The sequence below is a fragment of the Podarcis erhardii genome (genome assembly GCF_964252035.2).
Source record: "Podarcis erhardii genome assembly, chromosome: 6".
Lineage (NCBI taxonomy): Eukaryota > Metazoa > Chordata > Lepidosauria > Squamata > Lacertidae > Podarcis > Podarcis erhardii.
Window position 1 is genome coordinate 65,195,495 of NC_138510.1, and position 27,403 is coordinate 65,222,897.

General features: G+C 40.1%; 1 protein-coding gene across 2 annotated transcripts in view; it reads right to left on the reverse strand.

The window, feature by feature from the left end:
* The window catches only part of NEGR1 (neuronal growth regulator 1), a 573,510-nt gene that overhangs the window by 240,694 nt on the left and 305,413 nt on the right, over nt 1-27,403 (reverse strand). For both annotated transcript variants that reach the window (XM_081866559.1, XM_081866558.1), the window contains exon 3: nt 11,729-11,961. In XM_081866559.1, the coding sequence (XP_081722685.1) occupies nt 11,729-11,961 (233 nt within the window). The remainder of the gene's footprint in view (nt 1-11,728; nt 11,962-27,403) is intronic.

Genomic DNA, 27,403 nt, shown 5'->3' on the forward strand with positions numbered 1-27,403 from the left:
TGTTTAATGTGTCCAGCGCTACAGGAATCCAAACAGCTGCTGAGATTCCTAGCATGCTGTTATGGCAGAACACCGATAATAAATGAAATGGGAGGGGGAGAGGTAATGATAGCACTGGAAAAAAGCTAAAAAGAAAATAGAAGCCACCATTTGAAAATATCACATAACGGAAGGGGCTTCAGTCTAACTGATTTGACACTGATAATCTCTTGTTGCACTTGAGGCTCAATTTGATGAGAGAGGTAATATATTTTGGGACCTTTTCCATTCGGGAAGGGGGCATAACATTTCCCTCATTTTATTCTATAGTAACATGTCCTTAAATAAACAGAGCTCCCATTGCAGGGCAGGATTAATTTAAAATGTTATACATGTAATAATCTATCCAGTTCTTTTCTTACTATTTCATGTGCTGCCACAGCCCTCATCTAAATCACCCACACACAATGCGAAATGAAATAGAATGTGTGCATGCATTGGTTTTCGCTCTGCCTCTCTACCTACTTTTCCCATTCTTGATTCCATTTTTGTTTCCTCCGGGAGTGCAACCCATGGCAAACATTTCAGACTAAAAGGCTTGAATGAACCATTCCAAAGGGAACTTCAAAATCTCCTTGCCTCAGTTTGCATTATACCCTCACTGGGAGCCAAAGTAGCTCAATAGTGGACATTTGTTAGAAACGATAACTTCTTGATGCCATAAAAGCCACAGTTATTTCTAGCTACTGTATCTTAAAGTAGTTTCTTAGAAATGTAAAACATTTCAAAACTTTCTGCTATCTTCTATGAAAGGAGATTGGAGTATTTTTTTAAATAATAAACATAACACAGCCTTAGATACTCTTTACAAAGTTGTAAACATGAAGGTTTACAATCTGGCCTGAAGTTTTGAGAGGAAGTCAAGATATCTGAGGGGCAGAATAATTGTTGAAAGGACTTTTACTGCATTATTCATCAAGGGCTGCTTTTGGCCAACCCTCATATGTTTTGGTGGATAGTGCCAGTGATTAAATGCATGTGACTGAATCCTGGAGCCATGACTTCCAACCAAACAACTTGCCATGCTCTACAACAACAACAACAACAACAACAACAACAACAACAACAACTTATATGCTGCCCAACTGACTGGGCTGCCCTAGCCACTCTGGGCAGCTTCCAACAAATTAAAACACAGCAAGACGTCAACATTAAAAACTTCCCTATATAGGACTGCCTTCAGATGCCTTCTGAAAATCATTTTATTTCCTAAACATCTGATGTGAGGGCGTTCCACTGAAAAATATGGCAGGCTTCAGCTTCAATGAATCATTGTCCCTTTAGGGCATTTGGAATATGGGCCAGTACGAATCAAATGACAGAGATTTTCTTGAGCTCTACAATTTCAGGCTATAGATGAGATATGTTTATGTATTGCATTTTTAAATATGATTTCAAATCCAATCTTTAAATAAATTAGTTTGGCAAAGACTAACTGAAGTACAAAATTAAATCATTCTATCTGTGTTGCAAATGCTACAGCTGCAGCTCGTTCAGAAAGTAAGGGGTTACAGCAATCAACATTGGAGCATGGGCAAAGAGGTTAAACGTTGGATGATTCATCATGCAACATGTATGTGGACTCAGAGAATGCAGAAATTAACCCACAATCTGTCTGAATAATGAAAATATTAAATTAAGGAAACATTGAAATTTGTCAGGTAGAAAACCACATTTATGAACCTAACAGATTTGACTATACAAACTGCCTAATATACAGTTTTGGTGGTGATACAAGTTCTGACCAAGTCTTGTTTATTTATTTATTGCATAATGGTGTAGAACAGTGGTGGGTAACTCTTGTGGTCCAAGGAATACAATTACGGTTGACCAACCCGCTGAGGGCCATATACTAGTTCATGCACCTATCACTCACCACACATACATAAAACCGTGCACAAACACACACCAGGAGTGGCTGTTGATGATGAAGGAACTCCATTTCATTTATAAATATCAACTATTTATTAAAAATTCAGGGTACTTAATGCTGCATCCAGTAGCACACTCCTTCCAGTAACTTTTGATGCCTCCAGTAACTTGTGTTGCCTCTCTCACACTGGAGATGCTCACAAGTCTACCAAAAGGCATTGCAAGTAGAAACCATTAGCTGCCACTTCCTTATTCACTGTATTTTCCTATCACAAAAGTCAACAAGAAATTTCTTCTCTCATGATAGCTCTCAATAACAGGTACAGTGGTACCTCAGGAACTTAATTTGTTCTGGAGGTCCATTCTTAACCTGCAACTGTTCTTAACCTGAGGTACCACTTTAGCTAATGGGGCCTCCCGTTGCCACCACACCACCGCCATGCGATTTCTGTTCTCTTCCTGAAGCAAAGTTCTTAATCTGAGGTACTATTTCTGGGTTAGCGGAGTCTGTAACCTGAAGCATCTGTAAACTGAGGTACCACTGTATTGTGTTTTGTGCTATTTCTGTAACTTTGGGCTTCATCCGTTCTCCACAACAGCCATGACAGATCATCTCTCTCTCTTTTTTTTTGCAGCCATTGGCATTGAGTGATGCTTAAGTGCTCTTAATTAGGAAGTGGCAAAGCTATGTATGCTTGAGAAGATTTAAGGGGACTTCTGCCTTATTGGCCCTGACAAACTCCTAGGGTATTTTCCTTGGCCCCTACAAACTCCCAGAAAATCTCTGGAACATGCAGTGCACACATGCAACAGTGAACAGAGCAGTCAGAAATACACACAAACTTAGACTGCTGATGCCAACAAAACTTGGAATGCCTTCAAGGGGGCACAGAAAACCTTTGGGGGCAGAGTTGAAAAGGGCTATGAGTTAGCCACCACTCCTGCAGTTGCTACAAGTCAAGCATTCTTGCATATAAGTTTATTTCAGCAAAATAAGGCTTTGAACCTTTTTCTTTCAAAACTATGGGATCTACATCCTTGGTTCAGGGTGGCTCTTTAATCAATCTAGGATCATTCCGTTTAGCAGTTTTCACTGTGGTGTTATCAGAAACAATCCTCATCATTGTTCAGGATGCCTTATGAATGTATCCACAGCACACTACAAAACTCAGCAAACTCTGGGTGGGGTCTCACTTTGCACATAGGATTGGAACTTCTTCTCCATCCCAGTGACCCCACTAGGATTCCCATTCCTCATGGGCATAGGCTAAAGCCAATCATGCCTCAGCAGAGGGACACCTGTTGGTATCTAGTCCACTATTCTAGACTGCCCCTGCAGCATTTTGATAGCTGTGGGTAGCCATGGGTTTTTTAAACTATTTAAAAACAGATCAGCACAAAACAGCAATTTGCTATTTTAAGCCACTAGAAACAAGAGTGAATTCTTCATATTTTGTGGGTTTGCTGCACATTCCACTTTCTCTTCATTTCAATTCAACATGGATAATACCTAAAGCAAATTCTGGCATTTACTACACCTGCAATTTGCAGCAGCTTTCAGATAATTTATGTTGCATTCCTCCTTGCCCTGGGCCTATACAGATTATCAATGTAAAGAAGCTCCTGTGAGCATTGATGGAGCAAAACCGAGGGATGGTGGTGGTGAACACTGATGTGATTATGTGAAGAATCGAAGCAAGATTCCATTTGTGTTTCATCAATGTGTGCAGGTCCTTGTGTGCACTGGTAATCTGGCCAGAAAAAAACAAAATGCCACTGAACAGAAGGTACTTGAAAGCAGCGGCAAACCGCTTACACCCAACTGTTGGGAAAAGTCTGGAATCCAAAAATAGAACAATAGCAGATTGCTAATGCATCAGTGACATGCCACAAACAGGATCAGCTAAGTCAGACAGAGAAAATGTCATAAGGATATCTAATTCTGAATGGCAGCTTTGGCTTCAGATTGTGAAGAACATTGATTAGCCAGATTTGGTGTGGACTGCTATGCAACATTAGTTGTCAATACAATGAATAAACCCAGATCTTCCCCTTTGTCAATATTGTAAAATCAGTAGTCTCTGTCAAGCCTGGATTCAACTGTTTTCTATGATGTGATGATACCAGAACGAAGTGTCCTCATCAAAATACATAGTACATCCCAAAATACATCCCATTAGACAAATGGACAAGTAAGGGCTAAATGTCACTTCTTATTCTGTTTCATCTTTTCACCCTCCTATCCCCTTCCTACTTCAGTTTTCACTTCAGAAAATGGCCAGCTTGACTGCAGAATGGGTGTTTTATGGGCGTCTCATTGGCTAGTTTCGCAGTCATAAAACTGGTGCACATCTGATATCGTTTTGCCCTGTCTGTTTACACTGAAAGCCAGCACTTTAATGAGTGTTGCACCATAGTTTTATCAATTAGGAAGGAGGTGATGATTTTAGATTACAAAAAGGTGGGGGGGGTTTGCACTGATCAGCCTAATCTGCTCTGCACAGTAAATGTAACTAGGACATCGTGATTATTTCTGTTCCTAAATAAAAGTTTTTTAAAAAAGAAAATAATCACAATCACTATAAGAATTCATTTGCATCAACAGAGGGAATGAACCACATGACATAATATTCGTTGTATGGGTCACTAAATGATTTAAGATGTTTCTGGACAAATAGCATGAAAGGTTTTCCCAACATAGCTGTAATTATGCTGTCATTACTTGAGATAAAGCTCAAGGCAATGCAACTGTAAGGAGAAAATATCTGCTGGTGATGATTTGTATCTGCTTGGAATGCATTTGTTTAAAAGGGAAAAAATATCTGCAAATCTATTTTTTTTCCTAATGAACAGAGTAACTGATCTGCATGTTAATGCAGGCAAAGCCGACAATATGTTTTGAGGATCACATGATATGCCTTAACAATATTTCTTTTCACCTGGGACGACATAATTCTCCAAAGAATAGAAGTTAAGAAATAAATAAATGCAGCAGAAAATACTATCAGCTGATAAAACTTCACTGTACATGGAGCTTAAAGAAAGTGGACTTAACTGTGCAATCTTATTCATTCTGTCTACCCAGAAGTGCATCCCACTGAATCCAGTGGGCCTTACTTCATGGTGGGGATGGGAAAGAAATCAGTTGTCATTTAAAAGGTGATCTGAAACAAGATGCACAAGAAAGCACTTCTTTGATTTTTGCAATGCATCTCTCCCACCAAGTAATGTGTACAACCATGCATGTACCAGGTAAAGTGTGCATAAAAATGCACATATCAGTGAAAACATACTAAAATTCATTAGGTTAGGGGAAATCGCTTTGCAAGAATGCATACGTTAGGCAAAATTGCCCACAAAAATTTGCATATTAGGAGACAGTCACACTAAAATGCTAGTGGATTTTCACCAGGACTTTTGAATTAAAAATTTACAAGCTAATGTTGAAATGTGCAGAACTGAAATTAAGGCTGGAAAAATGAGAACAGATTTGGGCATCCCCACTTCCAAATAAATTGGTATAGGACTGCAGACTAAGATGACTGATGGACTGTTTTCTTCACATGCTGTGTTGCCAACCAATGGTATAACATGAGGATCCCCACCAAGCTCAGAAAGCCAAGGAAATGCCAAACATACACATGTATGAACACGGCCTGGGCCTAAGAAGTTAAAATATTATTACATATGTGCTGCCATATGAAGCAAGACCACTGGCCCACTTAGCCTATATGTAAGCATATTATCTGTGGCTTTCCAGAATTTCAGGCACAGTTTCCTCAAGCGCTGCTACCAGAAATAAATGAAAATGGATATGTCAGCAAGTAAGCCTGCAATTTTCTGCATGTATTGTGGAAGGGCTATAGGACTCAGTGGTAGGACATCTACTTTGACTGCAGAAGGTCCAAGGTTCAGTGCCCAATATCTCCATGTAAGGCTGTTGAAACCATGAGAACATGAGCTACTCTCAGTCAGCTGAGACAATTCAGAGTGAGATGAATCAATGGTCTGACTTGGAATAAGGCAGCTTCCTATCTGTACTACAGACCACTGAAATATACACCTTCCTATAATAAAAATCCCCTTCCATACTTTTGTTCAAAAATAAGTTTCCTTCCAAAGTTTCAGTATGATCCTAACACAAAATATGATGGTCATAAATCTGATGCAAAGCAATTAACCTGTCAAACATACCACTTTAGTTATGTATCTATATCTGTACATTACTAAAGATATTTCAGTTCGGTTCTTTGATATGATGGGCATTATTGCTCAGTAAAGTGCAACTGAAAAGTGCTAATGATAATTGCACCAAATACCAAGAATTTGGAGCCTTAGGTTGTACTTGGAATGTCAGAAGACATAAATACTATCACTTAATAATTATGCCTAATGATACATTTCTCCCCTATTTTTGAAGGCAAGGTTAATTATCCTCGAGCTTGCATTTATGCTTTATACACACCTAGTTTGAAGACATTAAGTATTTTAATAAAGGAATACTTATATTCTCAGGATAAAGCCCTGGTATCCCCAGGCAGAGCTGATAAGGAGAGTCCAAGGGAGTCTCTGACAGTCAATGTAGACAGTACTGAGTAGGATGGACTAATGGTCTGACTTTGCAGTTTCCTATATGTCACAACTCTGGAGAACAATGGCAACCAGAAAAATGACTTGGAGGCTATAGTGTCACCAGCTATGGAGTCCAAGGGGGTTCCTGGCTTTCAGACTGATGCTGCTGATCAGGGGGTCATTGAACCTGGCAGACAGGATCTCCTTGAACCAGCTCCCACATCGGCATGGCCCATATAACTAGAGCCAGGACCTTCAAAGGCACCTTCTCCTGATCCTGAGGAACCAAGTACCTCCCACATTTCCTCACCTGCCCAACGGTGCAGGGAGTGATGCAGTAGGTGGAAGGCATTGCTCTTTTAAGAGGCTCTAGTTCACCAAAGGGGGATGGAGCCTAGGAGAAGTGGGCCGGAAGCAGAGGCTTAAAAGATCTCTGTATACTTCCACCGCTTGTCAGAGCAGGCATCTAAGTAGGAGCTATCCGTGGTGCTGCAACAACTGACCTGCTTTACCCTATGCACTTCTTCAAAGGACCAGAACAGGATGCGATGAAACTTTTCTCTATGAAGAAAGGGGCACCTCTGACCAATCCTAATCATAATGTTTTAAAAGGTATCATTCTTAGGAAACAGTAAAATTGAAAGTAGAATTCTGTATATACTGTATAACTGTATAAAATTATCTGACTCTAAGCAGTTTCATATCAATCCTAACCCCCACCCCATCAGTGGATCTGGCATTTAAAACTGCAGTGGATCCGGCATTAAAAATTGCATACATTAACCTAAATCCCACACAATATACTTTATTGAAATAATATGCGGGGAAGATGTTGCATGTGAAACAAAGCACATTAAATACACAGTATTTCTGTTTCCTTAAAAACTGGCCAAAATTATACTACTATGACTCCTATATTGATGATGTAGATGATAACTAAAAGTAATTCAGATTCATCTAGCCCTTTTCTGGCATATTCAAGGTACATATATTATCCTAGTAACCTTACAGCTGCTCTATAAGATATGCCAGTTTAATTATCCTTGTAACGCAGATGCGGGCTAAAAGACTACGGCAGCAAGCTTATCAGAGAGCTAACATTTGAACCAGAGATTTTCAGATCATGGCACATACTCTAAAGTACCAAACTGCACCAGTCCCTTGATGGATTTCAGGGCCAGCTGTTAGGCTACAGAAATCATTTGGTATGGACATTCTGTTGCCCTGTGGCATGGTGTAGAATGTGGTTATATTTGAAAGTGGAAGTCACATGGGAGGGCCCGTAACCTGGTTTCTTCTCCTTGTAGCCTTTGTAACCATGTTGTTAGTCCCTTACAACTAACCTGCTCAGCTCCATATTGTTAAAGCAATGTGGAAAGTATTCCTTTCTCCATTCTTGCACACACACACCCCCCGACACAATGGGTTATATTCAATGTAGCACTAAAGTGAATGTTGTTTCAGCACAAAGATTTCTCACACAATGGAATGTAATCCCCATCTCCTTCCTCCACATGCTCACTAAATCTAATCTGAGGATTCCTTCAACCTCTGGAGCAGATTTGGGAATAGTGTGGAGAGCACACAGGGGGAGGAAGGAGTGGAAATCCTGTTGTGCTAGTGCAAAAATTTAATCGAATACAACCTAATGACTGCAAACCAATACAGATGCATAGACCCACAAGCATAGCAATTTCAGCATGCTTAAAAGGTAAAGGGTCCCCTGACCATTAGGTCCAGTTGTGGCCGATTCTGGGGTTGTGGCACTCATCTCGTTTTATTGGCCGAGGGAGCCGGCATACAGCTTCCGGGTCATGTGGCCAGCATGATTAAGCCACTTCTGGTGAACCAGAGCAGAGCACAGAAACACCGTTTACCTTCCCGCCGGAGGGGTACCTATTTATCTACTTGCACTTTGACGTGCTTTCAAACTGCTAGGTTGGCAGGAGCAGGGACCGAGCAACGGGAGCTCACCCCATTGCGGGGATTCGAACCACCGACCTTCTGATCGGCAAGTCCTAGGCTCTGTGGTTCAACCCACAGCGCCACTTGCGTCCCATTCAGCATGCTTAACCTACTCTTAACTCTTTGTTCAGTTGTGGCTAAGTGACATTCAAGGTTAAATGGCAGAGCACATCCTTCAGCAAGCCAGAAGCCTAGGATTAATCCCTGCCATCTCCAGTACAAAATAGTTTCACGTTTAGCATAGAATATTCTCTGTATAAAAAGGCCCTGACTGAGGTCCTGCAGAGCCACACTCAGGTAGAATAGATCAGGTTTTCCCAACATTGTACTTTCCAGATGTTTTGGACTATAGTTCTCATCAGCATGGCTAATGGTTAGGGACGATGAGTTGTAGCCCCAAACATCTGGAAGGAACCATACTGAGGAAGGGTGGAGCAGGCTGTACTGGACAAAGTGGTTCAGAGGTCTGATTTATGTTAAGGCAGCTTCATATGTAACTTACTGATATTCTGCACATCCAATAAGTGGAATGCCACAAAATGAGAAAGCAGCTTATATCATCTATCTATCTATCTATCTATCTATCATCTATCTATCTATCTATCTATCTATCTATCTATCTATCTATCATCTATCTATCTATCTATCTATCTATCTATCTATCATCTATCATCTATCATCTATCTAATCTATCATCTATCATCATCTATCTATCTATCTATCTATCTATCTATCATCTATCTATCATATCTATCTATCTATCTATCTATCTATCTATCTATCATCTATCTATCTATCATCTATCTATCTATCTATCTATCTATCTATCTATCTATCTATCTATCTATCTATCATCTATCTATCATCATCTATCTATCTATCTATCATCTATCTATCTATCTATCTATCTATCTATCTATCTATCTATCTATCATCTATCATCATCATCATCTATCTATCTACCTTTTGTAAACAGACTATTTATACACCTAATGTATCATTTCTTATCCAGAGGCTCCTGCTAATCATGAGGTATTTTGTGGCAGGTTTTGGATTTTTGTTTTGTTGTGCTTGCTTGTGTTTTATTGGGACTTAACTACAGAGAGTGGGTTGACAGCATGAAGAGGCATTTCATGAAAGCTATGGACAGCAATCAGATGGTCTCAGCTTCTCGTCACTGCCAAGCAGGGCCGGATTTGTACTGCAGATTGGGAGATGAAAGGCTTCCCTCATCTCATTGCTAATTCCTAAACCACCTGTCCCTCAGAATAGTTAATGAGGGCACACAAGCATTGGGAAATGGATGATCATTGAGATGGTTATTAACACAGAGCTGCAGTCTCTTTTAAATAAAACACATCACCATATCTGCATCAGTAGTGCTCAGTATGGAAATGATCCAGGACCTTCCAATAATTGATTTTCATTGTATCTACAAACCTATCATGCAAATCACAATCTTCAAATATGCATCTGAGCTTGCATTGACAAGACAAGGATGAAAGAGATTTTTCTGAAGAAGAACAGTATGCTTGACAGCTTGTTTTTGCATAATGATGATAATCTCTCTGAAAAGAACATTGTTTTCAGTGACATTTACTCTCTTTTCAGTTTGACCCTGTTTGGTGGTAATGATATCTGTCCCACTTGCACTTTATTAATGTTTCCAAGTAATGGTTTAAATGCCAATCAGTTTCAAAAGGAATAATTACATTTACACATGGACATTAGAAGAACTAACTTAGTTCATCAAAAGAGGTACGATTTCCTGCTGCCTAGCCTAATCCCTGTCACACTAGTGATTTGCCACTACTGTTGCAAGTTTGACAGTAGTGAAAAAGAAGGGAGAGACACTGAGAGGGAAATTGTGGTTTTAAACAACAACAGAGCTTAGAGTAAAGCGGGGGTGGAGAGAAACTGGGAAGGGGAAAGTGGTCATTTCAAACAACAGCAGAGGATTAAGAGACACTGAGAGGGAAAAACCACGCTGATTTAAAACCATGACAGAGGTTTGAGTAGAGTGAGAGGGGTGACACTGAGGAAAGGGAAGTGGTAGTTTTTACTACAATTTGAATACAGCAAGTGGGGATTTGGGAAAGGTTCTATTTTGTTAGCTTCTGTGTTGCACAACAATTAACTTGTTGAAACTTAAAAAAATAAACCCTTAGAGTGCTTCTACCTCTACTTTACTCAGACTACTGTTGTTGTTTAAAACCGCCACTTTCCTCTCATTTATCTTAAGCTTATATTCTGCCCTTCCTCCTAAAGGAGCCTCTTAGTTTTTTCAAGGTTGCCAGGAATAGCATATTTCAGCCAGCACATGTCTGGGTAAACAGGGATTTTCAAATTTCCTCCATGAAATTTAATAATGAGAGAGACAGCACTAGGAAGGTCATTCCACAAATGGGGAACCATCACTTGTCCCAGATCTCTGAGAACTAGGCTGCTAACCATAAAGCTCAAAATGGTTGATAATGAGAGAGGTGCTCTTTTCAGAACTAGGACAACAAGCCATTTAGTGCTTTGTACACTCACAATATTAATTGAAAGACCATGTTTTCCCACATCATTCTTCCCTCTTGTGCAGATCTTTGATAGGGACATTATTTTGCATTCTTCCACAAGCAGAGGCATTATGGCCCATATAATTATAATAAGGGTTCTAAACTGTGTGAGGCATCTATGCACTGTCTCCCTACTTCAGGTCTTCAGTCCCAAAGCATGGACAACAATGATATTGGGAGCATGCCAGTGAAGGTGGGCCCAGCAAACTGAACTCTGACCTCCCTGTCATGTGCTTCAGTGCCTGAATAGAGATTATGTTTACCACCTTTCCAGAACATGTCCTATTCTTACTGAGTAGCTTACAAATGCTTATGTCAGGATTCACAAGCCATTGCTTGCAAACCCAGACACATTTTATGATTGCCCCCAAGCTCGGTGGGACACTTATGTATGCTCTCCAGTTATCTAAATGTAATTTTCAGCATTCACTGAAGTGTGCCTGAGGAATTGGGTAGAACTTGGGGAAGAGTTATCCATTTCCCCAGTATTACTCTGGGATTGCCAGCATTCGTATGGGATCATCTTTCAAAGAGAAGCCAATTATCACATTAATTGCATCAGAAAGACAGTCAATGAGTGAACTGAAGGGCACAAATAGACAAACAAGAGTAAATTAAACGTTTTGATGTTGCAGCACATAAGAATGCCAAATAGATTTCCTTTTGAAAAGCAGATTGCTTATGATGTATATATCTATATAATGGGTGACTAATACCTTTTACTGTTAAGTACACCTGCATTGTCCTCGGCGTGTGTTGAGTCTGCACCGAACAAGTATAGGGACCATCATCTGAGACATCCACGTTCTGTATCTGGAGGCTGTACTCCTTTTTGTTTGCTGTTGCAATTGAAACTCGAGGATCTACTGACCACTTGTCTCCTCCTGCAAAAATAATACTTGATCGGTTCAGCCAGGCACCTTTTGAAGCTCCATCTTCCAAGTAACACCTGTAGGTTTCAAAGGAGAGAAGCAATTAACTTTTTGTCATATAATATGCTTGTTTAATGTTTACATATTTTGAATTGGATGCATTCCGAACTACAACTTGTAATGGAAGAGTCTAATTTTGTACAGAAATGGCAAGCCAGTGCAAATGACACCTGATGATCTATTGCTGAGTAGCTTTCTATTTTCTGAATGCCACCCCCTCCGCCAAAGGGGGATAAGTTATTATTAGCAGTAGCGGTATCAGAATTACAGTTAAAGTCCCCAAAGGCAAAGATATACAGACAAAATATACAGTGAAATGCAATAACTCAATCAGTGCAAACAAAACAATATAAGGCAAAACAACCATAACAAAGGAAACCCCATGACTGCATAATGCAGATGTTTGAAAAGTTGAATAGATAAATAGAACGATTCCTGCAAGTTAAGAAATCCATGTTGTGGATGCACCTTGTCTACATTTTCTACATTGTCTACAAGGTTCAGAAACAAAGTACTGGGATAAATGGACCTAACAATGGACCCAGCAACACGCCATTCACATTAGATACATTTTTATATACTAAACAAAATCTTCCTCCCTTAGACAATGAGCTAGAACTTTTGAACTATGGACATATTATAGAGAAAGAAAAATGTTCAGCAGTGAAACACTGTTGATGAGTTTAGCAGTATGTGTAGATCATGTATAGATCTTACAGGTTTATTAAAAAAAGAAAACAAATTGTGAAACCGTAGGGTATTGCAACAAGAGAAGATGAAACTGGAGTTCTATTCATACTAATAGAGACCATTAAATGCTGGGAAGTAGCGATACTCAGGCCATTGTGACAGACTTCTGCCTCTCTAAACTTCATTTTGAAAATGTTCAGCTACAAATTGAAGAGTGGTTCTTTTAAATGAGCACAAAGTACAGCCACAGAATGAAATACACATCCACCAAAAAGGGTTTGACAGAATCTCTACACAATCCCTCAGGGGTTTGAACACCGTGCTGAAGATTGCTACAAAATCCCAAGCTGAATTCAACAGGGTAAGTTACTGCCAACAGTATGAAACTAATCAGTTGAAAAATAAGGAACATGGTATATTGTAGAATCTAATTTGCAGCCAGTTTCATCCTCCTGCCAAACCAATCCTGCCCCCCCCCCCCGGGAAAAACAGGAGGAGTCTTTAAAGGTTTGTATTAAGAGAAATACTTTCTTTCCATAAATATTTTTTCAAGTAGAGAAATATAGCTTTAAGAAAACACCTAAAATGTGACTATGATGTTAAGGTATGTGGTCAAACATTCAAAAATGGATATTCAACATGTCACTGTCTTCTGAGAAATCTATTCATGCTAATTGGGAATTAAAGATTATATTAATTAATGACAGAAAACTGAAAAGGATTTCTCAGGTTTTTGACAAATATGCAAAAAAGACTAATTGCATTTTTATTAAATCATTCAATCCATCACCTTTGATGAAATGATTGGAACATTCTCACTTAATGATGCATTTTAAGTGAAATGTGGATACAGTATTTGCAAAGTATCAACGGGGCAGAAGATTCCCAAGAGAGAGAAAAAGCTATTAGGTTTTTTTGTGCAGCATGATGGACTGAAAATGCAGCAGACTGTCTATTGCCAAAGTCATGCTTAAATTCATATACTCCAAATAATAATAATAATAATAATAATAATAATAATAATACTATTTATACTCCACCCATCTGGCTGGGTTTCCCCAGGCACTCTTCAGTATATACATACAAGAGAGCCTTCATTTTTTCAAGAGCATCCTTTTTCTCTTAAAATACAACTTAAGGAATTTGATACACAACACTCCATCAAACTTTTAAGCACATGTTGATATATCAAGTGATGAAACAGGCTGAGGCCCTTGAAAGACCACCATCAAATCCTGGGAGACAAGTCGAACCCCATATGGATAAGGAATGTGTTATGGGGTAGCAGGAACTCATGCAGAAGAAGAATGGAGTGCTAAAGTGCTTTTAGCTCACCATCAGTTTATTATTTGTGCTCCGTACACAGTGTCCAAACCTTAGGACATTGGTTCAGCCTTTGTGGTATGGAATGAGACATTTTTAAAAAATTGCACAATGAATTGGTAACATAATTACTTAAAATTGCATATTGAGAACAAAGCCTTTTCTACTGTTACACCTTTGTCTGTTTCATGATCATTATGTGCCAATTGGCGCTGTTGAGTATTGTTGTTACAGGACAGTTTGAGCCAGACTTGAACATCAAATCAATGCACAAGCATGCATAGGAAGTTTCCTAATACATCTGCATGGATCAAGAGGTTCTTAATGGAGGGTAACATATGGTACTTCTGACTAATTATGACTAATTTGCATTTGCTCATAAGCATCTTCTGCTCTGAGTTTGACCTCGATATTGGAACTGGCCTTCTAAAAACCATGATTCATGGAAATGCATGAAGCATCATCCTAAGCATGCTCATCCAGTTGCTTGAGAATCAATGCCTTCTCAACCTGCTCAATAGGAATCAGGCAGGATATGCTCTTCAAGATGGAATTTGGGTTTTAGAATGGAATCTGGAATATATGAACCTAATAGCTAACGTAATAAGCCCTCTACATAGGCCGACACAGGTAAGAAGAGCCAGTGTGGAATAAAAAGATAATATTAATTTTCAACAAGGGAGGACAAAAAAACCTGAAAAGAAGTACAAAACAATGGGGAATGTTATCAAAACACTTGCAGATGACAAAGGCATTTTAGGAAAACAGAGAAAAGGCATGGCAAGAAAGAGGTGATAAATTGCCAGTGCAGTTTAGGGAAAGGGCATAAGTCAGTGGCAGAGCACATGATTCAATACTTAACATCTCCAAAGAGAAGATTCATGTCTGAAACAATAGGAAGCTGCTGTCATCTGTGTAAACTAAGGATGTGGCTGGACCAACTCCCATCATCCATTGATAGCATGTCCAATGTTTGGGTTTCAGACAGCAGCCATCCTTCCTTATTCATGGTGAGACAACAGTGAGCTAGATGGCCCAACCTTGTGATACAACATGAAGCATCTTCATATGTTCCTACTGTGAATGTATTTATAATCAGGAACAATGCTATTTCTCTATAATATCTTATGCATTCCCCCCCCCCATGGGGCTCATATCGGGGACCTGCCCAGGGGATTGGATTTTTGACGCAAGATGGAGGTCAGTAGAGCTGAGGTTCTGGAACAGATGGGCAGATAAGGTAAGGTAAGGTTAGGACCTCAGACAATTAGCAAGGTGTTGGCCCTGGACCATAGTTTACCTGAAGGCAGAAAAAGCAAGTTCTTTCAGCAGAGTCTTGGAGAAATTGGCAGAGCTTTGTGATCTAGACAGGAGAGTGGAAATTAAAGGTCTGCTCCTGAGTGCTGCAGCTGGCCAGGTAAAGGGCCAATGCCTTCCTTTTTCTGTGGCCACTGGGCTTCTAGTCAGCAGAGTTTCAAGCTTCAGGGAACCTCAGGTTTCCCTGATCCTCCAAGGAGTCTGTGATGTCAGTGGCAGATATATCTCATTAGGGTTTGGGGGGGGTGAGGTGCAGGTTCCTGTGCTAGTGGATTCATGTGGAAAAGAACAGGATCCATCCTTATATATACTTCTGTAGAAAGAATCTGATACCAGAGGTTCCTGGCACATGGTCATGACCATGGGGAAACTGTGACCCTCCAGATGGTGACCTCAGTCTCAGCCAACATAGTCAATGGTTTGGGGCTATGAGTACAGTAGCCCAACTACATCAGGAGGACCACTGATTTCCTATCCTTCTGGTATCATCTTGGCATATTCATTTTTATGAATACTGGCAAATATAACCTAGACTTAAATGCACATGTTTCTAGAGTTATATCTTACATATATACTTAGAGCCAAAGAATATGGCATTTTCTTTTTCAATGAAGCATGTCATGTCAGCACTATAAAACAATTTCAACAATGCATTTCATTGCTTTTGAAGAAGCTTCCCCCAAATAACTTAATGAAGTCAGATCTCAATGCATGAGATGGGAATTAATTAAAGATTAAAGGCATTTCTCCCTTCATATTTAATCTTAACTCGTATGAAAACTATGTTCAAGCAGACAGGTTTAGCCAGGTACTTTCACAGCTGTCTCCTCAGCCAAACGGACAGTTCTGAAGCTTTGAGTGCAGAGTCTTCAAAAGACTATAAAGCAGCCAGATGCTGTGACATGTGTTTTGAAAGTTGCAGAGTTTCCTCTCTGCTCTTCATGAAATAAATAAATAAATAAAAATCAGCTCTTTGGACATCAAGGCTTTAATGCTGAAATGGATAAGATAAAACAGAGTTGGAAGGAGGAATCATCAGACTTGCAGTAGGCTGTTTTATTTGCTAGAGTTCCTATTCTCTCCTCTCTCCCAGCCTCTCTTGCCACCTATTAGAACAATTTGCAAAAGTCACGATAATACAGTATTGCTTACTTGGCCAATCTAAAATCAGTTTCTCCATGAATAAGGGCCCTTGTCCAAAAGGAGTTTACATATTAATAAAGCAAACCAATGATGGAAATATAGTTAATCAAAAGCCACCCATAAACTGATCTCTATAACCAGAACTTTAAATGTAGGGCATCAAACCTAAATCACAGAATAGATTTTGGGAGCCCATTCATGATTCATACTTGTTGTTATTTATGGCTGTTCAGATTGGAGTATCCCAAACTTTAGGAATATATGTAGTTGTTGCCATATAAATGTAGATTTTGCTTGAGTGTGTGTCGTCGTCATCATCATCATCATCAATGGAACATGTCATAACATGCAGCCTTCTTCTCTGACAGCTTGATAATTTCAGAATGTGGTCTTTGAATTTGGAATGGGATCTAGAAATGGGCATGATGTAATTTTATTTGTATACTGCCTTTCCATAGGTAAAACTATGCTCAAGGTGGCTGTAACGTGTGTGTGTGGGGGGGGAGGATTACATAATTCGAAATGTAACAAAAGTAGTAATAAACAATAAATAAAACATTTAAAAAAATTACAACCAAACTGGGCAATTTGCACATAAATCATACTAAAGATACTAAAGATACATCAAAAAACAAACAAAAACAGCAACAACCCCTGCCCCAAGCAATATCCCAGCCTAATAGTCTGTTCAGCAACCTCAGCTTTTGTAGCTGGAGTCAGTCAGGGCTCTGCCCTCCCAGGCCAGTTGGAAAAAGGTCTGCAAGGCAGGGTCTCATAGCCAAGGTCCTAATAGCCGTAGTCCTAATAGTCAAGGTAGTATGTATGTAATGACACATATACCACGTGGATGAGTAGACAAAGATTACCTACCACTGAAAGGGAATGTATCCTCGTCTCTAGAAATTATATGGCAATTCAAATGCTATGTCGCAATTAATTAAAAAGTGATCACTTGGTTTCCAGAAATATCTCCTAGTGCAATTGTTTTGTTATATTTAAGTACAAATTATACATTCATTTTCACTGAGCATTTACTATGGACTTCATCTTTCCTCTTTTCAGTTGTTTCAGCTTCTTGCTGGTCACCAGAAGATTATACTTAATGCAATTTATTAATAAAAAAATCTCTATGAAGCACCAATTATTCCTTATGAATAAAGAATGACTATACAGCAAAATTAATTAAACCCAGCACTACAGTCATTAGACAGAAGCGACATTAATCCTTATATTTCTCATGTCTCTTGAGAAACTTTTCTGTGAGCAGCAGTTCAGCTAAAGTTGATTTTCTATTTATGAAAAGATTACTGTGTGTGAACAGCAGAAAATCTAGTTTCTGGGTTTTGTTTTGTTTTTTTAAAAACCCTTCTGTTGTGATTATTTAAGCCATATGCTTCTAAAATACATTTACTGACATCAATTTTATCATATCTGATTGGAAAATTCTTTATTTCTTTTACCAGTGAGCTTATTCTCTTGGTTTCATCAAACATTTTAACCCTAATATGAGATTATTTCTTCATGTATACACTGATGGGTTCTGAACTGGTGGTGACCAATCAAAGGCGGCTTAGGGGGCATACTTGGGGCCCTTGTGCATAGCTCAATGAAAATGTTAACACAGAGTACAGCACCTGTACTGGTTTTTTTTAAAAAAAACCTCTTAAAATGTAATTGTGAGGGAGATTGACTCACTAGGGGAACCACTAACAACAAGGCCCTACCATGGGTCCCCACCAACTGGGCAGTCCCCTGTGCCAGTACCACCAACAGGACTTCCCCTACTGATCATAGGGCCCAAGACTGTTGATACTGAGAAAGGTGCTCTGTTAGGCACCTGAATCCTGTTTTACTGTTTTTTATGCTATCACTAATACCTTGAATTTTGCCCAGCTGAGGACTGCACTGGCTGCTAGTGAACCAAGGTCTTACAGGGATACCCCACTTACCACTTGCACATGGTCTCATAGGACTATCCCACTTCCCAACCTAGTAGCTGTATTGTACACTACATGCAGCTTCTGGACCATCTTCAAGGGCAGCCCCATGCAGAATACATTGCAGTAGTCCAGGGCTCAGCTTAATTGTTGCTGAAGCAGCATCAGAGCTCTGTGTTCTTTGCATCTAGCCCTGTGTTCCACAAGCTTATTGTTTTCTCCACTAGCAACAGTTTCACACATTTCTAAAATGGAATATTTTTTTTTCTCTCTCTCTCCCTTTCTCTCTCACACAGTGGGCGGGGGAGAGAGTTATGATGGCGGCGAGTCATATTTTATTATTTACACAGTCAAAATTAACAAAAAGCAAAACAAAACCCTGCCATTGTCTTCAATGGAAATGCGGGATAACTCAGTTGATAAAGCATGAGACCCTCTATGCTTTAGTTCGAGACCCATGTTGGACAAAATATTCTTGCACTGCTGGGAGTTGGACTAGATGGTCCTCGTGGTACTTTCCAACTCCAGAAAATTCTATAATTCTATGAGTCAGTGTTGAGCTAGTTGGGCAAGACTGAGCTAGATAGTCTGACACAATATAAGGCAGGATCATGTGACAGATCACGACGATTTGGGTAGCTTGCTCCTTTAGATATTATAGCTGCACTTGATTTTCACTCCTCATTTGATTTTCATCTCCACTCAGGGCTCATAGCAGGATCAGGCAGAAGCAGCAATGGCTGAGCCTAAATATAGGATCTTTATAGGATTTCAAGATACACAATGCAAGTACTGTACTACAGACCCTCTTCTTCTGTTTTAGGCTAGGTGGTTTTAAATAGTAGTCCGAATGGACCAGAGTGGATATGCCTGAGATCTAAACTCAAATTTAGGATACAATTTTAGCAGCATCCAAACGCAAAGTTTTAGCTACAAATAAATTATCCTCTACTTGGGAACTTTGGTGGGTATCCAATACAGTGTCTCATCTACAAAGAGCTCCTGCTTGTGCAATGGGACCTTCCGCCTCTCTTTTCTCCTTGTGCCTCCATGCTTTTCCCCATCCTCACACTGATGGGATGTTTACTTAGTACTGCATTTGATGCAATACTTTGTACGTAAATCTACATCTTTAGGGTGATTGTAATCATGAAATTAAAATGCATCATCTGCAGAAGTAATCCATCAAATTCTGTCTAAATAAGTCTAGGCTTAATTTTGGGTTTCACACCAACACATTAAGCAGACAATCTACAGAATTTATTGTGGAGCTGTATCAAGTCAACTGCACTGTCTACCTGTTAAACATAATAACCCCAGTTCCCATAATATTCAGAAAGTTGTTTATTTGTATTCAGTTGAAGCACTCCCTCTGTTAGCTTAATAGCTGTGGGTGGTACCCACGTCATCTGTACAGCAGTATTTACAGTGCATTAATCTCACTAATGCTACTTAGCATTCACAGCCTAAAATGTGAATTTTCTTCCATTTTTATATTGGGTTGGACTAGCACAGGTTTACTATCAGTGTGAGTCAGTAAAAGCGAAGTAGCCACCAGAGGGAGACTGAGCTGTTTTATTAAATAGGATAGGTCCCTTCACAACCAGTTTCCCTCGAGTCAAATAAAACAGGAGCTTTTTAAATATGCAATCTATCTTTTTTTGGTATAGGTCCAAAATAATATTCAATGCTTTGTGCAATGAATCCATTTCTGGCAATTCCGTTTGGGTTTATAAAGACCATTTTGCCTGGCATCATTTTTTCTCTCCCTACACACACTGAGCACAGCCCAGACGGTGTGCTGGGATTAATGGATGCGCCTGTAAGAGCAGCCCTGTTTTAATTTGTTCTGATTTGGGCTGTGCAGTGTGGGAGCAGTTCATTCTGGTTCCAAATGATTGGAACACACTCTGAACAGGTTGAAAGAGTGTAGCCTACTTTATCTTCCCTGGCACCTTCATCACAACATATGCTACACCCTGGAAACCTCATTTCAATTCAAGTTGATTTTGCAGTTCATTGCTGTGCATCAGAGTGACCTATTGACTTCCTCAGAGCTGCTATTTTTACACTCGTTCCTGGGTATATATATATGAAAAACACAGTTTACACATATATTTTCTCCCTCTTTCTTTCCCTTTCCTAGAAATGCAGCCGTGCTCTTCCTGTATCAAATACTTTCAGATGCTTGAAAACTGGTTATTAAAAGGAAACAACCACACATTTCTTATTGGGTCTGATAGGGAAGCTACTGCCAAGGCTTGGGGAGCTGGCATCATTGCATAGCAACCTGCTACAATGCTCAGTGATGGACAATAACAGCTCACAGAGGCATGGAGACTTCCAACATTTATGGCATCATGTTGTGACAATATAAGCCCACTTCATGAGCATCTAGCCTGTGTGTATAGCCAATGTCTGGAAAGGCAGTGGATCTATGACCTCTGTCCCCTGCAAAAACTGTTCCTTGAGTAGAACGTAAGAAAAGAGGGCTCATGTGAATATAGTTAGTTGTACACTTATCTCAGTAGGATCTCCAATTATGCAACCGATCGGTTTATTGCTGTCATGGACCAGGAACGTTTCTCCTGCTTTACACAGCCTTGTGTGCACAAATCCCACCCCTCTTGCTGTTTTGCTCAATGCATGGCTTTTAGGACTGAGGTTGGTAAGATGTGGTTCTGGCTCCCTGCTCCCTGCTTTTACTATATACCCCATATACTATACGGGGCTCTTGTGAATACCCCTAGAGTAAACTTGATTTCATTGTGCATGATGCCTTTCTTTCAGTTGCTAAAATTTCAGCCCAAAATCATGATTTGGGTCTGATTCTATGTGCACAGCTACAACAAAACAGAGCATGTCTCCTCCTGCAGTTCCCCCTTTACTCTTAGACGACAATTGAATGCTGAAAATTTGCTATGTAAACTAAGACAATCACATCGCTTTTTTTGGAGTATTTAGACAAACTCATACAGTTTAACTGTCTTCTCTTAAAAAACACCCACCACCCACCACGAACAAACCAAAACACCAGACCATAAAGCAATAATTGCACTCCTCTGTGAATGGACAGCTACAAATCAGAGAAGTGCAAATGTTTAAAGAGGAAGTAAGAGCTCTCCCCGGGGTACCTGCCGAATCATAGATTTTTCAGGAGACATAGCTTTTAGCATGTGCTTCTTAATTGGCAAACTGCTGGAAATAAATGGATCAAATGCTTACTTGCTACCTGAATTTTTATGTGTAATTAGCATAATTACCATTCATGAATTTTTCATAGGTCACCTCTAGTACTTTGGAGATTTTGTATATGGATTATTAAATGTAAGGGCTGTGCAAACCACATTATTATTATGCTTGATGGCAGGCTTGAGAAATTAGTCTGCCACCTACAAACCAGATGCTATTACAAAAGAAGGGAGGAAAGAGAAAGGTCAAGCACAGACGTTCCAGTGTATTTTTCAATCTTGCATTGCTCCTGATTGTGAGACTGGCCTAACCATTGGAAAAGGCAACCTGGCAAGATACACTACCTCTTCTAAGGTTGTGAATAGAAACTGACAAGTATCATGTTACTTTCACTCTGCTGTTGCAACAGATACAAGGGGTTTGTTATGCAGCAAATGTAGGGAGACAGCTTTGCAGCAGTCAAGTACACTGGTAAAATTCCACAGCCAAGTATCTTCCTGCAAACCTAGAGTGGTCTCCAAAGACCATAGCAACTTCTGAGGGCAAGTGGCATTCAAAATCTACCATTTGCTCTCAGGAACCTAAGATGGGTAATGGGTGATGGGTGATGGGTAATGGAGGCTTTCCCCACCCCAGACTTTGACCTTTGCATATGAAGATGATGGGAAGAAGAGACAACTTGTAGCATCCTCTGCTCCATTTATACCTTGGCAGAACTACCCCCCCCCCAGGCATGCCTTCTATGTCCCAATACTTTAATATTTTAATGAATATTTTAATCAACTTGTATTGCAGCTTTACTGGTATTTGGTTTTTATGTATAGTGCTGGCTTTCCCTGAATAGCAATGTGCATATGTGTGCAGACACAGCAGACAGACGCGTGCGCGCACACACACAAAATGAAACATTGCAAAGTAGTATTGGAAAGCAGCCTAGAGAAAGATGGGGTGTTAAGAATCTCCCTCTCTCTCTCTCTCTCTCTGTTCAACCACTCCTTGCTGCTTGAAAAGCAAAAGTTTAACAGGAACTTTTAACGCATATGCATTCACCGCAAAGCACAACAGCTAGACTAAGGGTGGGGAGCTGTTGCACTAAACCATTTACCAAATTTCCACCAAGAGTTTTGTGTCAATTATACACAGAAGCACTGACAATAAACATAGATCTGCTTCTTAACTACCACCACTTGTCTTAGAGTTAATGTTACTTCTTGAATTTCAACCATAGACAACCAAAAATGGGTTTCAATTACAGAGCAACCCCAATCCCTGATCTGCTGCACTGTAGGGGTTGCAGAGGAGGAAGAGGTGTCACTCTGCCCAGCCCAACCCTCCTTTGGTAGGTTCTGCCAGCAAGAGACTGTGCATCCACAGAGCTCTCAACTGTACCTGTCCAAACTATGGGTGACTGGAACTTACTGCCAGCAGCATCTCTGCTGAAGTTGCTAGCATATACTCTCCAGACTGTGTTTCAGAATGGAGAGGAAGGATCTCTTGGCTCCTCACCTCACCACACATCCAGCAGGACTCCATGTGTGTTGCTGGATCTACTGCTCTATTCAACCAACTGCTTTCTGGCAGGGGTTAGGATTTCACCTTTAACTGGTTTTCTTGGACTCTGATGAATCTGCTGTGATAAGCAGATGAGAATGAACGGGGAAAGCATAGAACATAATACTACTGCATAATGCTTAAATGTCCAATTTATTACTGCTATGGCTAGCATCAGCTGTGCATAGGAAACATTTCAGAACTTGTATTCCCTCTGCATGGAGTTTCATATTTATTTATAATACCAGGAAAAAAATAATACAGTTAACACCCAACTATTTATGCCACTTTTGAGAGCTACTACTAACATGTTTGTGATAACACAGAGGAAATGCATATTTGGATATCTATTTCAGAAAAGCTTCTTGCAAGATGGCAGTTTTGGAGAACCTGCACTATCCCTTATGTAAAAGCTTGCTCCACTGTGATCAGTGAAATACTCCCAAAGGCCACAGGATTGTACCCTTACTATTTCATTTTTCATTTCCTACTACGATAAACAACCAGTTCTAAAATAGTCTAAAGTGTAAAAAAATCAAGTGTGTGGCCTTAATTTTCAGCCTCAATATTATCCCTCAACAAAGAAAATAAGTACAATCACTTAAAGCTAAAAATGGAAACTTAAGTTGCTTGAGCTATTAAAACTTGCAGCTCTAAACACTTTAAAACATGTATTTATGGTGCAAACTGTGACACCACATATTTCTAGAAACTGAAAACCACTGTGACTAGGAAGCTCATGCATTTATCTGGGACCATGATATTTTGAATATTCACAAAACTCTGGAAGTACGGTATATTTGGGAGCAAAATGAAAAACGGAGGGTATATTTCTATACAGGAATTGTTTTGTTTTAATATGCTAAACTATATACTGCCTTCTTGTTTCAAAGCACATTGTTGTATCAGTTTCAAAGATTTCAGATCTAAAGCATTTAATATACTCATGGTCCCATTGTGAGAACAACAATCCCGATATTCGTAGTAGGAAGCCTTTTGCAATAAAAGTGACTGCCTTGCTTTTAAACCATGCACTGCAGGATCAATGGAAATGAAAAACTTGTGATAATCTCTACACTGTACAGAGTCAAACATTTTTGCTGGTGATCATAGCCAATCCAGATGGTACAATTTTTCCCTCCTGATTTCCTGCCATGTGACAATGAAACACAAAATTAAAGGAATAAAAAGCAACAGAAGCTTTGAGACCATCACAAAGCAGTAGATTATGCCTAGAGGATACAAAATAACAGGCTTTTGAAAATGTTGATTATATCCAAAATGTTCAATATCATGGGCTTTGGCTAAGGCTTTGTAGTCAATTTGCCCACCCCTTTTTTAAAAAAGGGGGAATACAACTCCAGAAGCAATCGGCTACACTACCGGTACAATTATATGCTCTCTACTCTAGTCTTTAAACATTCTCCCCACCCCAAATCTACAATGAGGCAAAAAAAAGCAATACATACTGTCAAAAAGGGAAAACAACAAAACAGAGCTGGGAACAGAGGGTTATTACGCCTAAGATGCACCTATGGGTGGGGAAAAAAAGAATTATCATGCTTACAACATTCAGATAAGTGTCTCAGTGCCATTACAATTGCCATTACAATTGGACTGGCAAACCCTATGCAGGGTTTCAATACCCACTGTCAACAAATAGAAGAAAAATGAGATCTCACTTATTTCAGACGCATCCCATAGATCAAGGACTGGCTTATAATATGGAGTTTAATTTCAAAAGAATCATATGGCTTTGCGATATTATCTTGGATCTCCTTGGGCAATCAAAAAGCCATGTTACGGAGTTTAATCTAAAAGAAAAACTAGGAAACCCAAAAGACTCTATATTCTATATGCATATGGGAGAGATTGAGTGGGCAGGAATACGAGGGCCTGGCTGAAGTTGCCTAAGGAAGTCCAGTGGGGGCCCAGCTTTCTTTCCCCCCCTGGGTATAGCAATAAGGTCACAGCCTCTGAAATATTTATTTAAAAAATGCACATATTCATGTGTGATTTATAATGAATTCATGAATACCACAGTTCTGACCTAGAATCTATTATTTCAATAGTATGACTCACAGAGTCTTTGATCTTGTAAGAGACATTTCATGGCTATACTCTTCACTACTTTTTATGATTTATACATCGTGATAGTTTGTGTATGGAGCATGCTACAGCAAACACACACACACACACACACGCATAACCCTAATTGCAAAGATCTTCTAATGTAAAATAAACAGGGAAAAGGAGAGGGGTGAATGTGGGCAAATGCAGCTACTGAATTAATGCTTGGTTACAGTTAGCAAGGAGGACTAAGCAGTTAATCCAAAACCCACTCAGTAAAGGTTAATCCAGCCTTTGGATTAATTGTTCAGCCTTCATTTCCAGCTGGTTTTAAGGAGGGATTTTCAGAAAAGGAGAGAGGTGGCATCAAGTGCATGTTAAATGTGGGAGTTCCACAAATCGAAGGTTTGGCCACAGTAGTTCAAGCATGAGTCATTTCACAATTGGATTAGTGCAATGCACTCTCTAGGACTTCCTTTGCTCTCAGTCTGGAAGCTGCTATTAGTACAGAATGCTGCGGCATGGTTCCATATAGGAGTGAGACTCTGTCAGCATATAACACCTCTGCTCAGATATCGCCTAGCCCTTACACACATTGTGATTCACATTATATTGCCAGCTCAGATATTATAAAACAGTTATCACGATGTGAACTCCAAACCAGTTTTGGATGATATATTAATATATCACCCAGCCCCAGGGCAGAGTCACCCCTCCTGAACCCCTCTAATGGGATCCACTAAAGTTCTGACAGTTATTATGAGGTAGGCAAAAAGCTGCTAGCCGGCCAATTTGCTTGCAAAAGTATCTTCTTCCCTGGCCCAGAATACAGTGACTATTTAACTATAGTAAGCTCCATACATCAACTCACCCATTTTCCCACCGAATGGGCCCCTAACAGACTGGGTGGGTGGAAAATTCTGTGAAGATTAGGAAAGAAGGTGGCCTGCATCTGGCCCTGCTCTTAAACATGGCAGGGGTGGACAGAGCCCAGCCTCCATGCCCCTGACCCAATTGGCCTTGCAGGTGAGGCCCGCCCAGAATGGAAGGTCTGGCACGCCTGGTGATGGGTGGCACCAGGTGACCATGCCCTCCCCCAGCCATGCAGGAAGATGCTGCCCCCCTCGGATCATCCATAGGCACACTATACAGCAAACACCCCTCCCTCCACAGCCCCAGGTGAGCAGATATTCTGCTAGATGATGCTGTCCTTGGATTTTTACCAGAGCTTTCCAGACTCTCCCCTCTTGCAATCATGACAAGTTCAAGAAATCTTCTCTGTGTTAGAAGAAGCAGTGGCACTGGCAACAGAAGATGAGGAAAACATCTTTCCCTCTTTCCTCTATCATCCTAAGTGTCACTGTATTACATGAAGGGTAGTTGTTTGAGGAGAACTTGAAGGGGAGCTTGCAACTGGGGTGGCGGAGATGTCTCAGATTAGCAGGAGACTGCCAGAGATAGAATGTGGAACTTCTTTTACGAGTGCTACGGGTGCTTCATTCAAGCAGGGAGGGGAAATTCTGGAACTGGGAGACTTGGATTTGAGGCTGAGTGCAACTGCAATGAGTGCAGTGGCTTTTATTTTTGGACAGTGTTAGAAAGGGAAAAGGGCACTATATATGACAATGTGACTGAATGGGACTGCTCTTCCCCTGTGTAGCAGTTCAATCTCAGAGATCAATAGATAGTGTTCTCTTAATGCTATCATCCATGTGTCAAACATCAAGGTGGTTTTGAGAAGTGTCCTCAAGGGCTGTCCCTGATCAGTTTAAGATGTCACTTTTCCTAGAAACACCTAGTTTAATGAGACTCACAGGTTAGTTTGAGAAAAAGGGGGCAAGTTCAAATACTTCCACATGGAAGATTGTCCACAACAGATGGCCTTCTCCTCTGCATGCCATTTGGTTGGCACACATCCGTAGGTCCAGTTTCTGAGAGGGCTCCTGTACTTTGGAGAGTTGCAAAGAAACTAGAATCTCATCCAGTGTAGCTTTTCTGCACCAAAGAGCTGAAACTACAGGAGTGAACAACCTCAGGTCACCTTCCTATTACAGGCATAGGCAAACTCGGCTTTCCAGATGTTTTGGGATTACAACTCCCATCATCCCTGACCACTGGTCCTGTTAGCTAGGGATGATGGGAGTTGTAGTCCCAAAACATCTGGAGGGCAAAGTTTGCCTATGCCTGTCCTATTCAGTGAGACTCTAAACAGTGCAGAAGATCACACAGCCTGAAG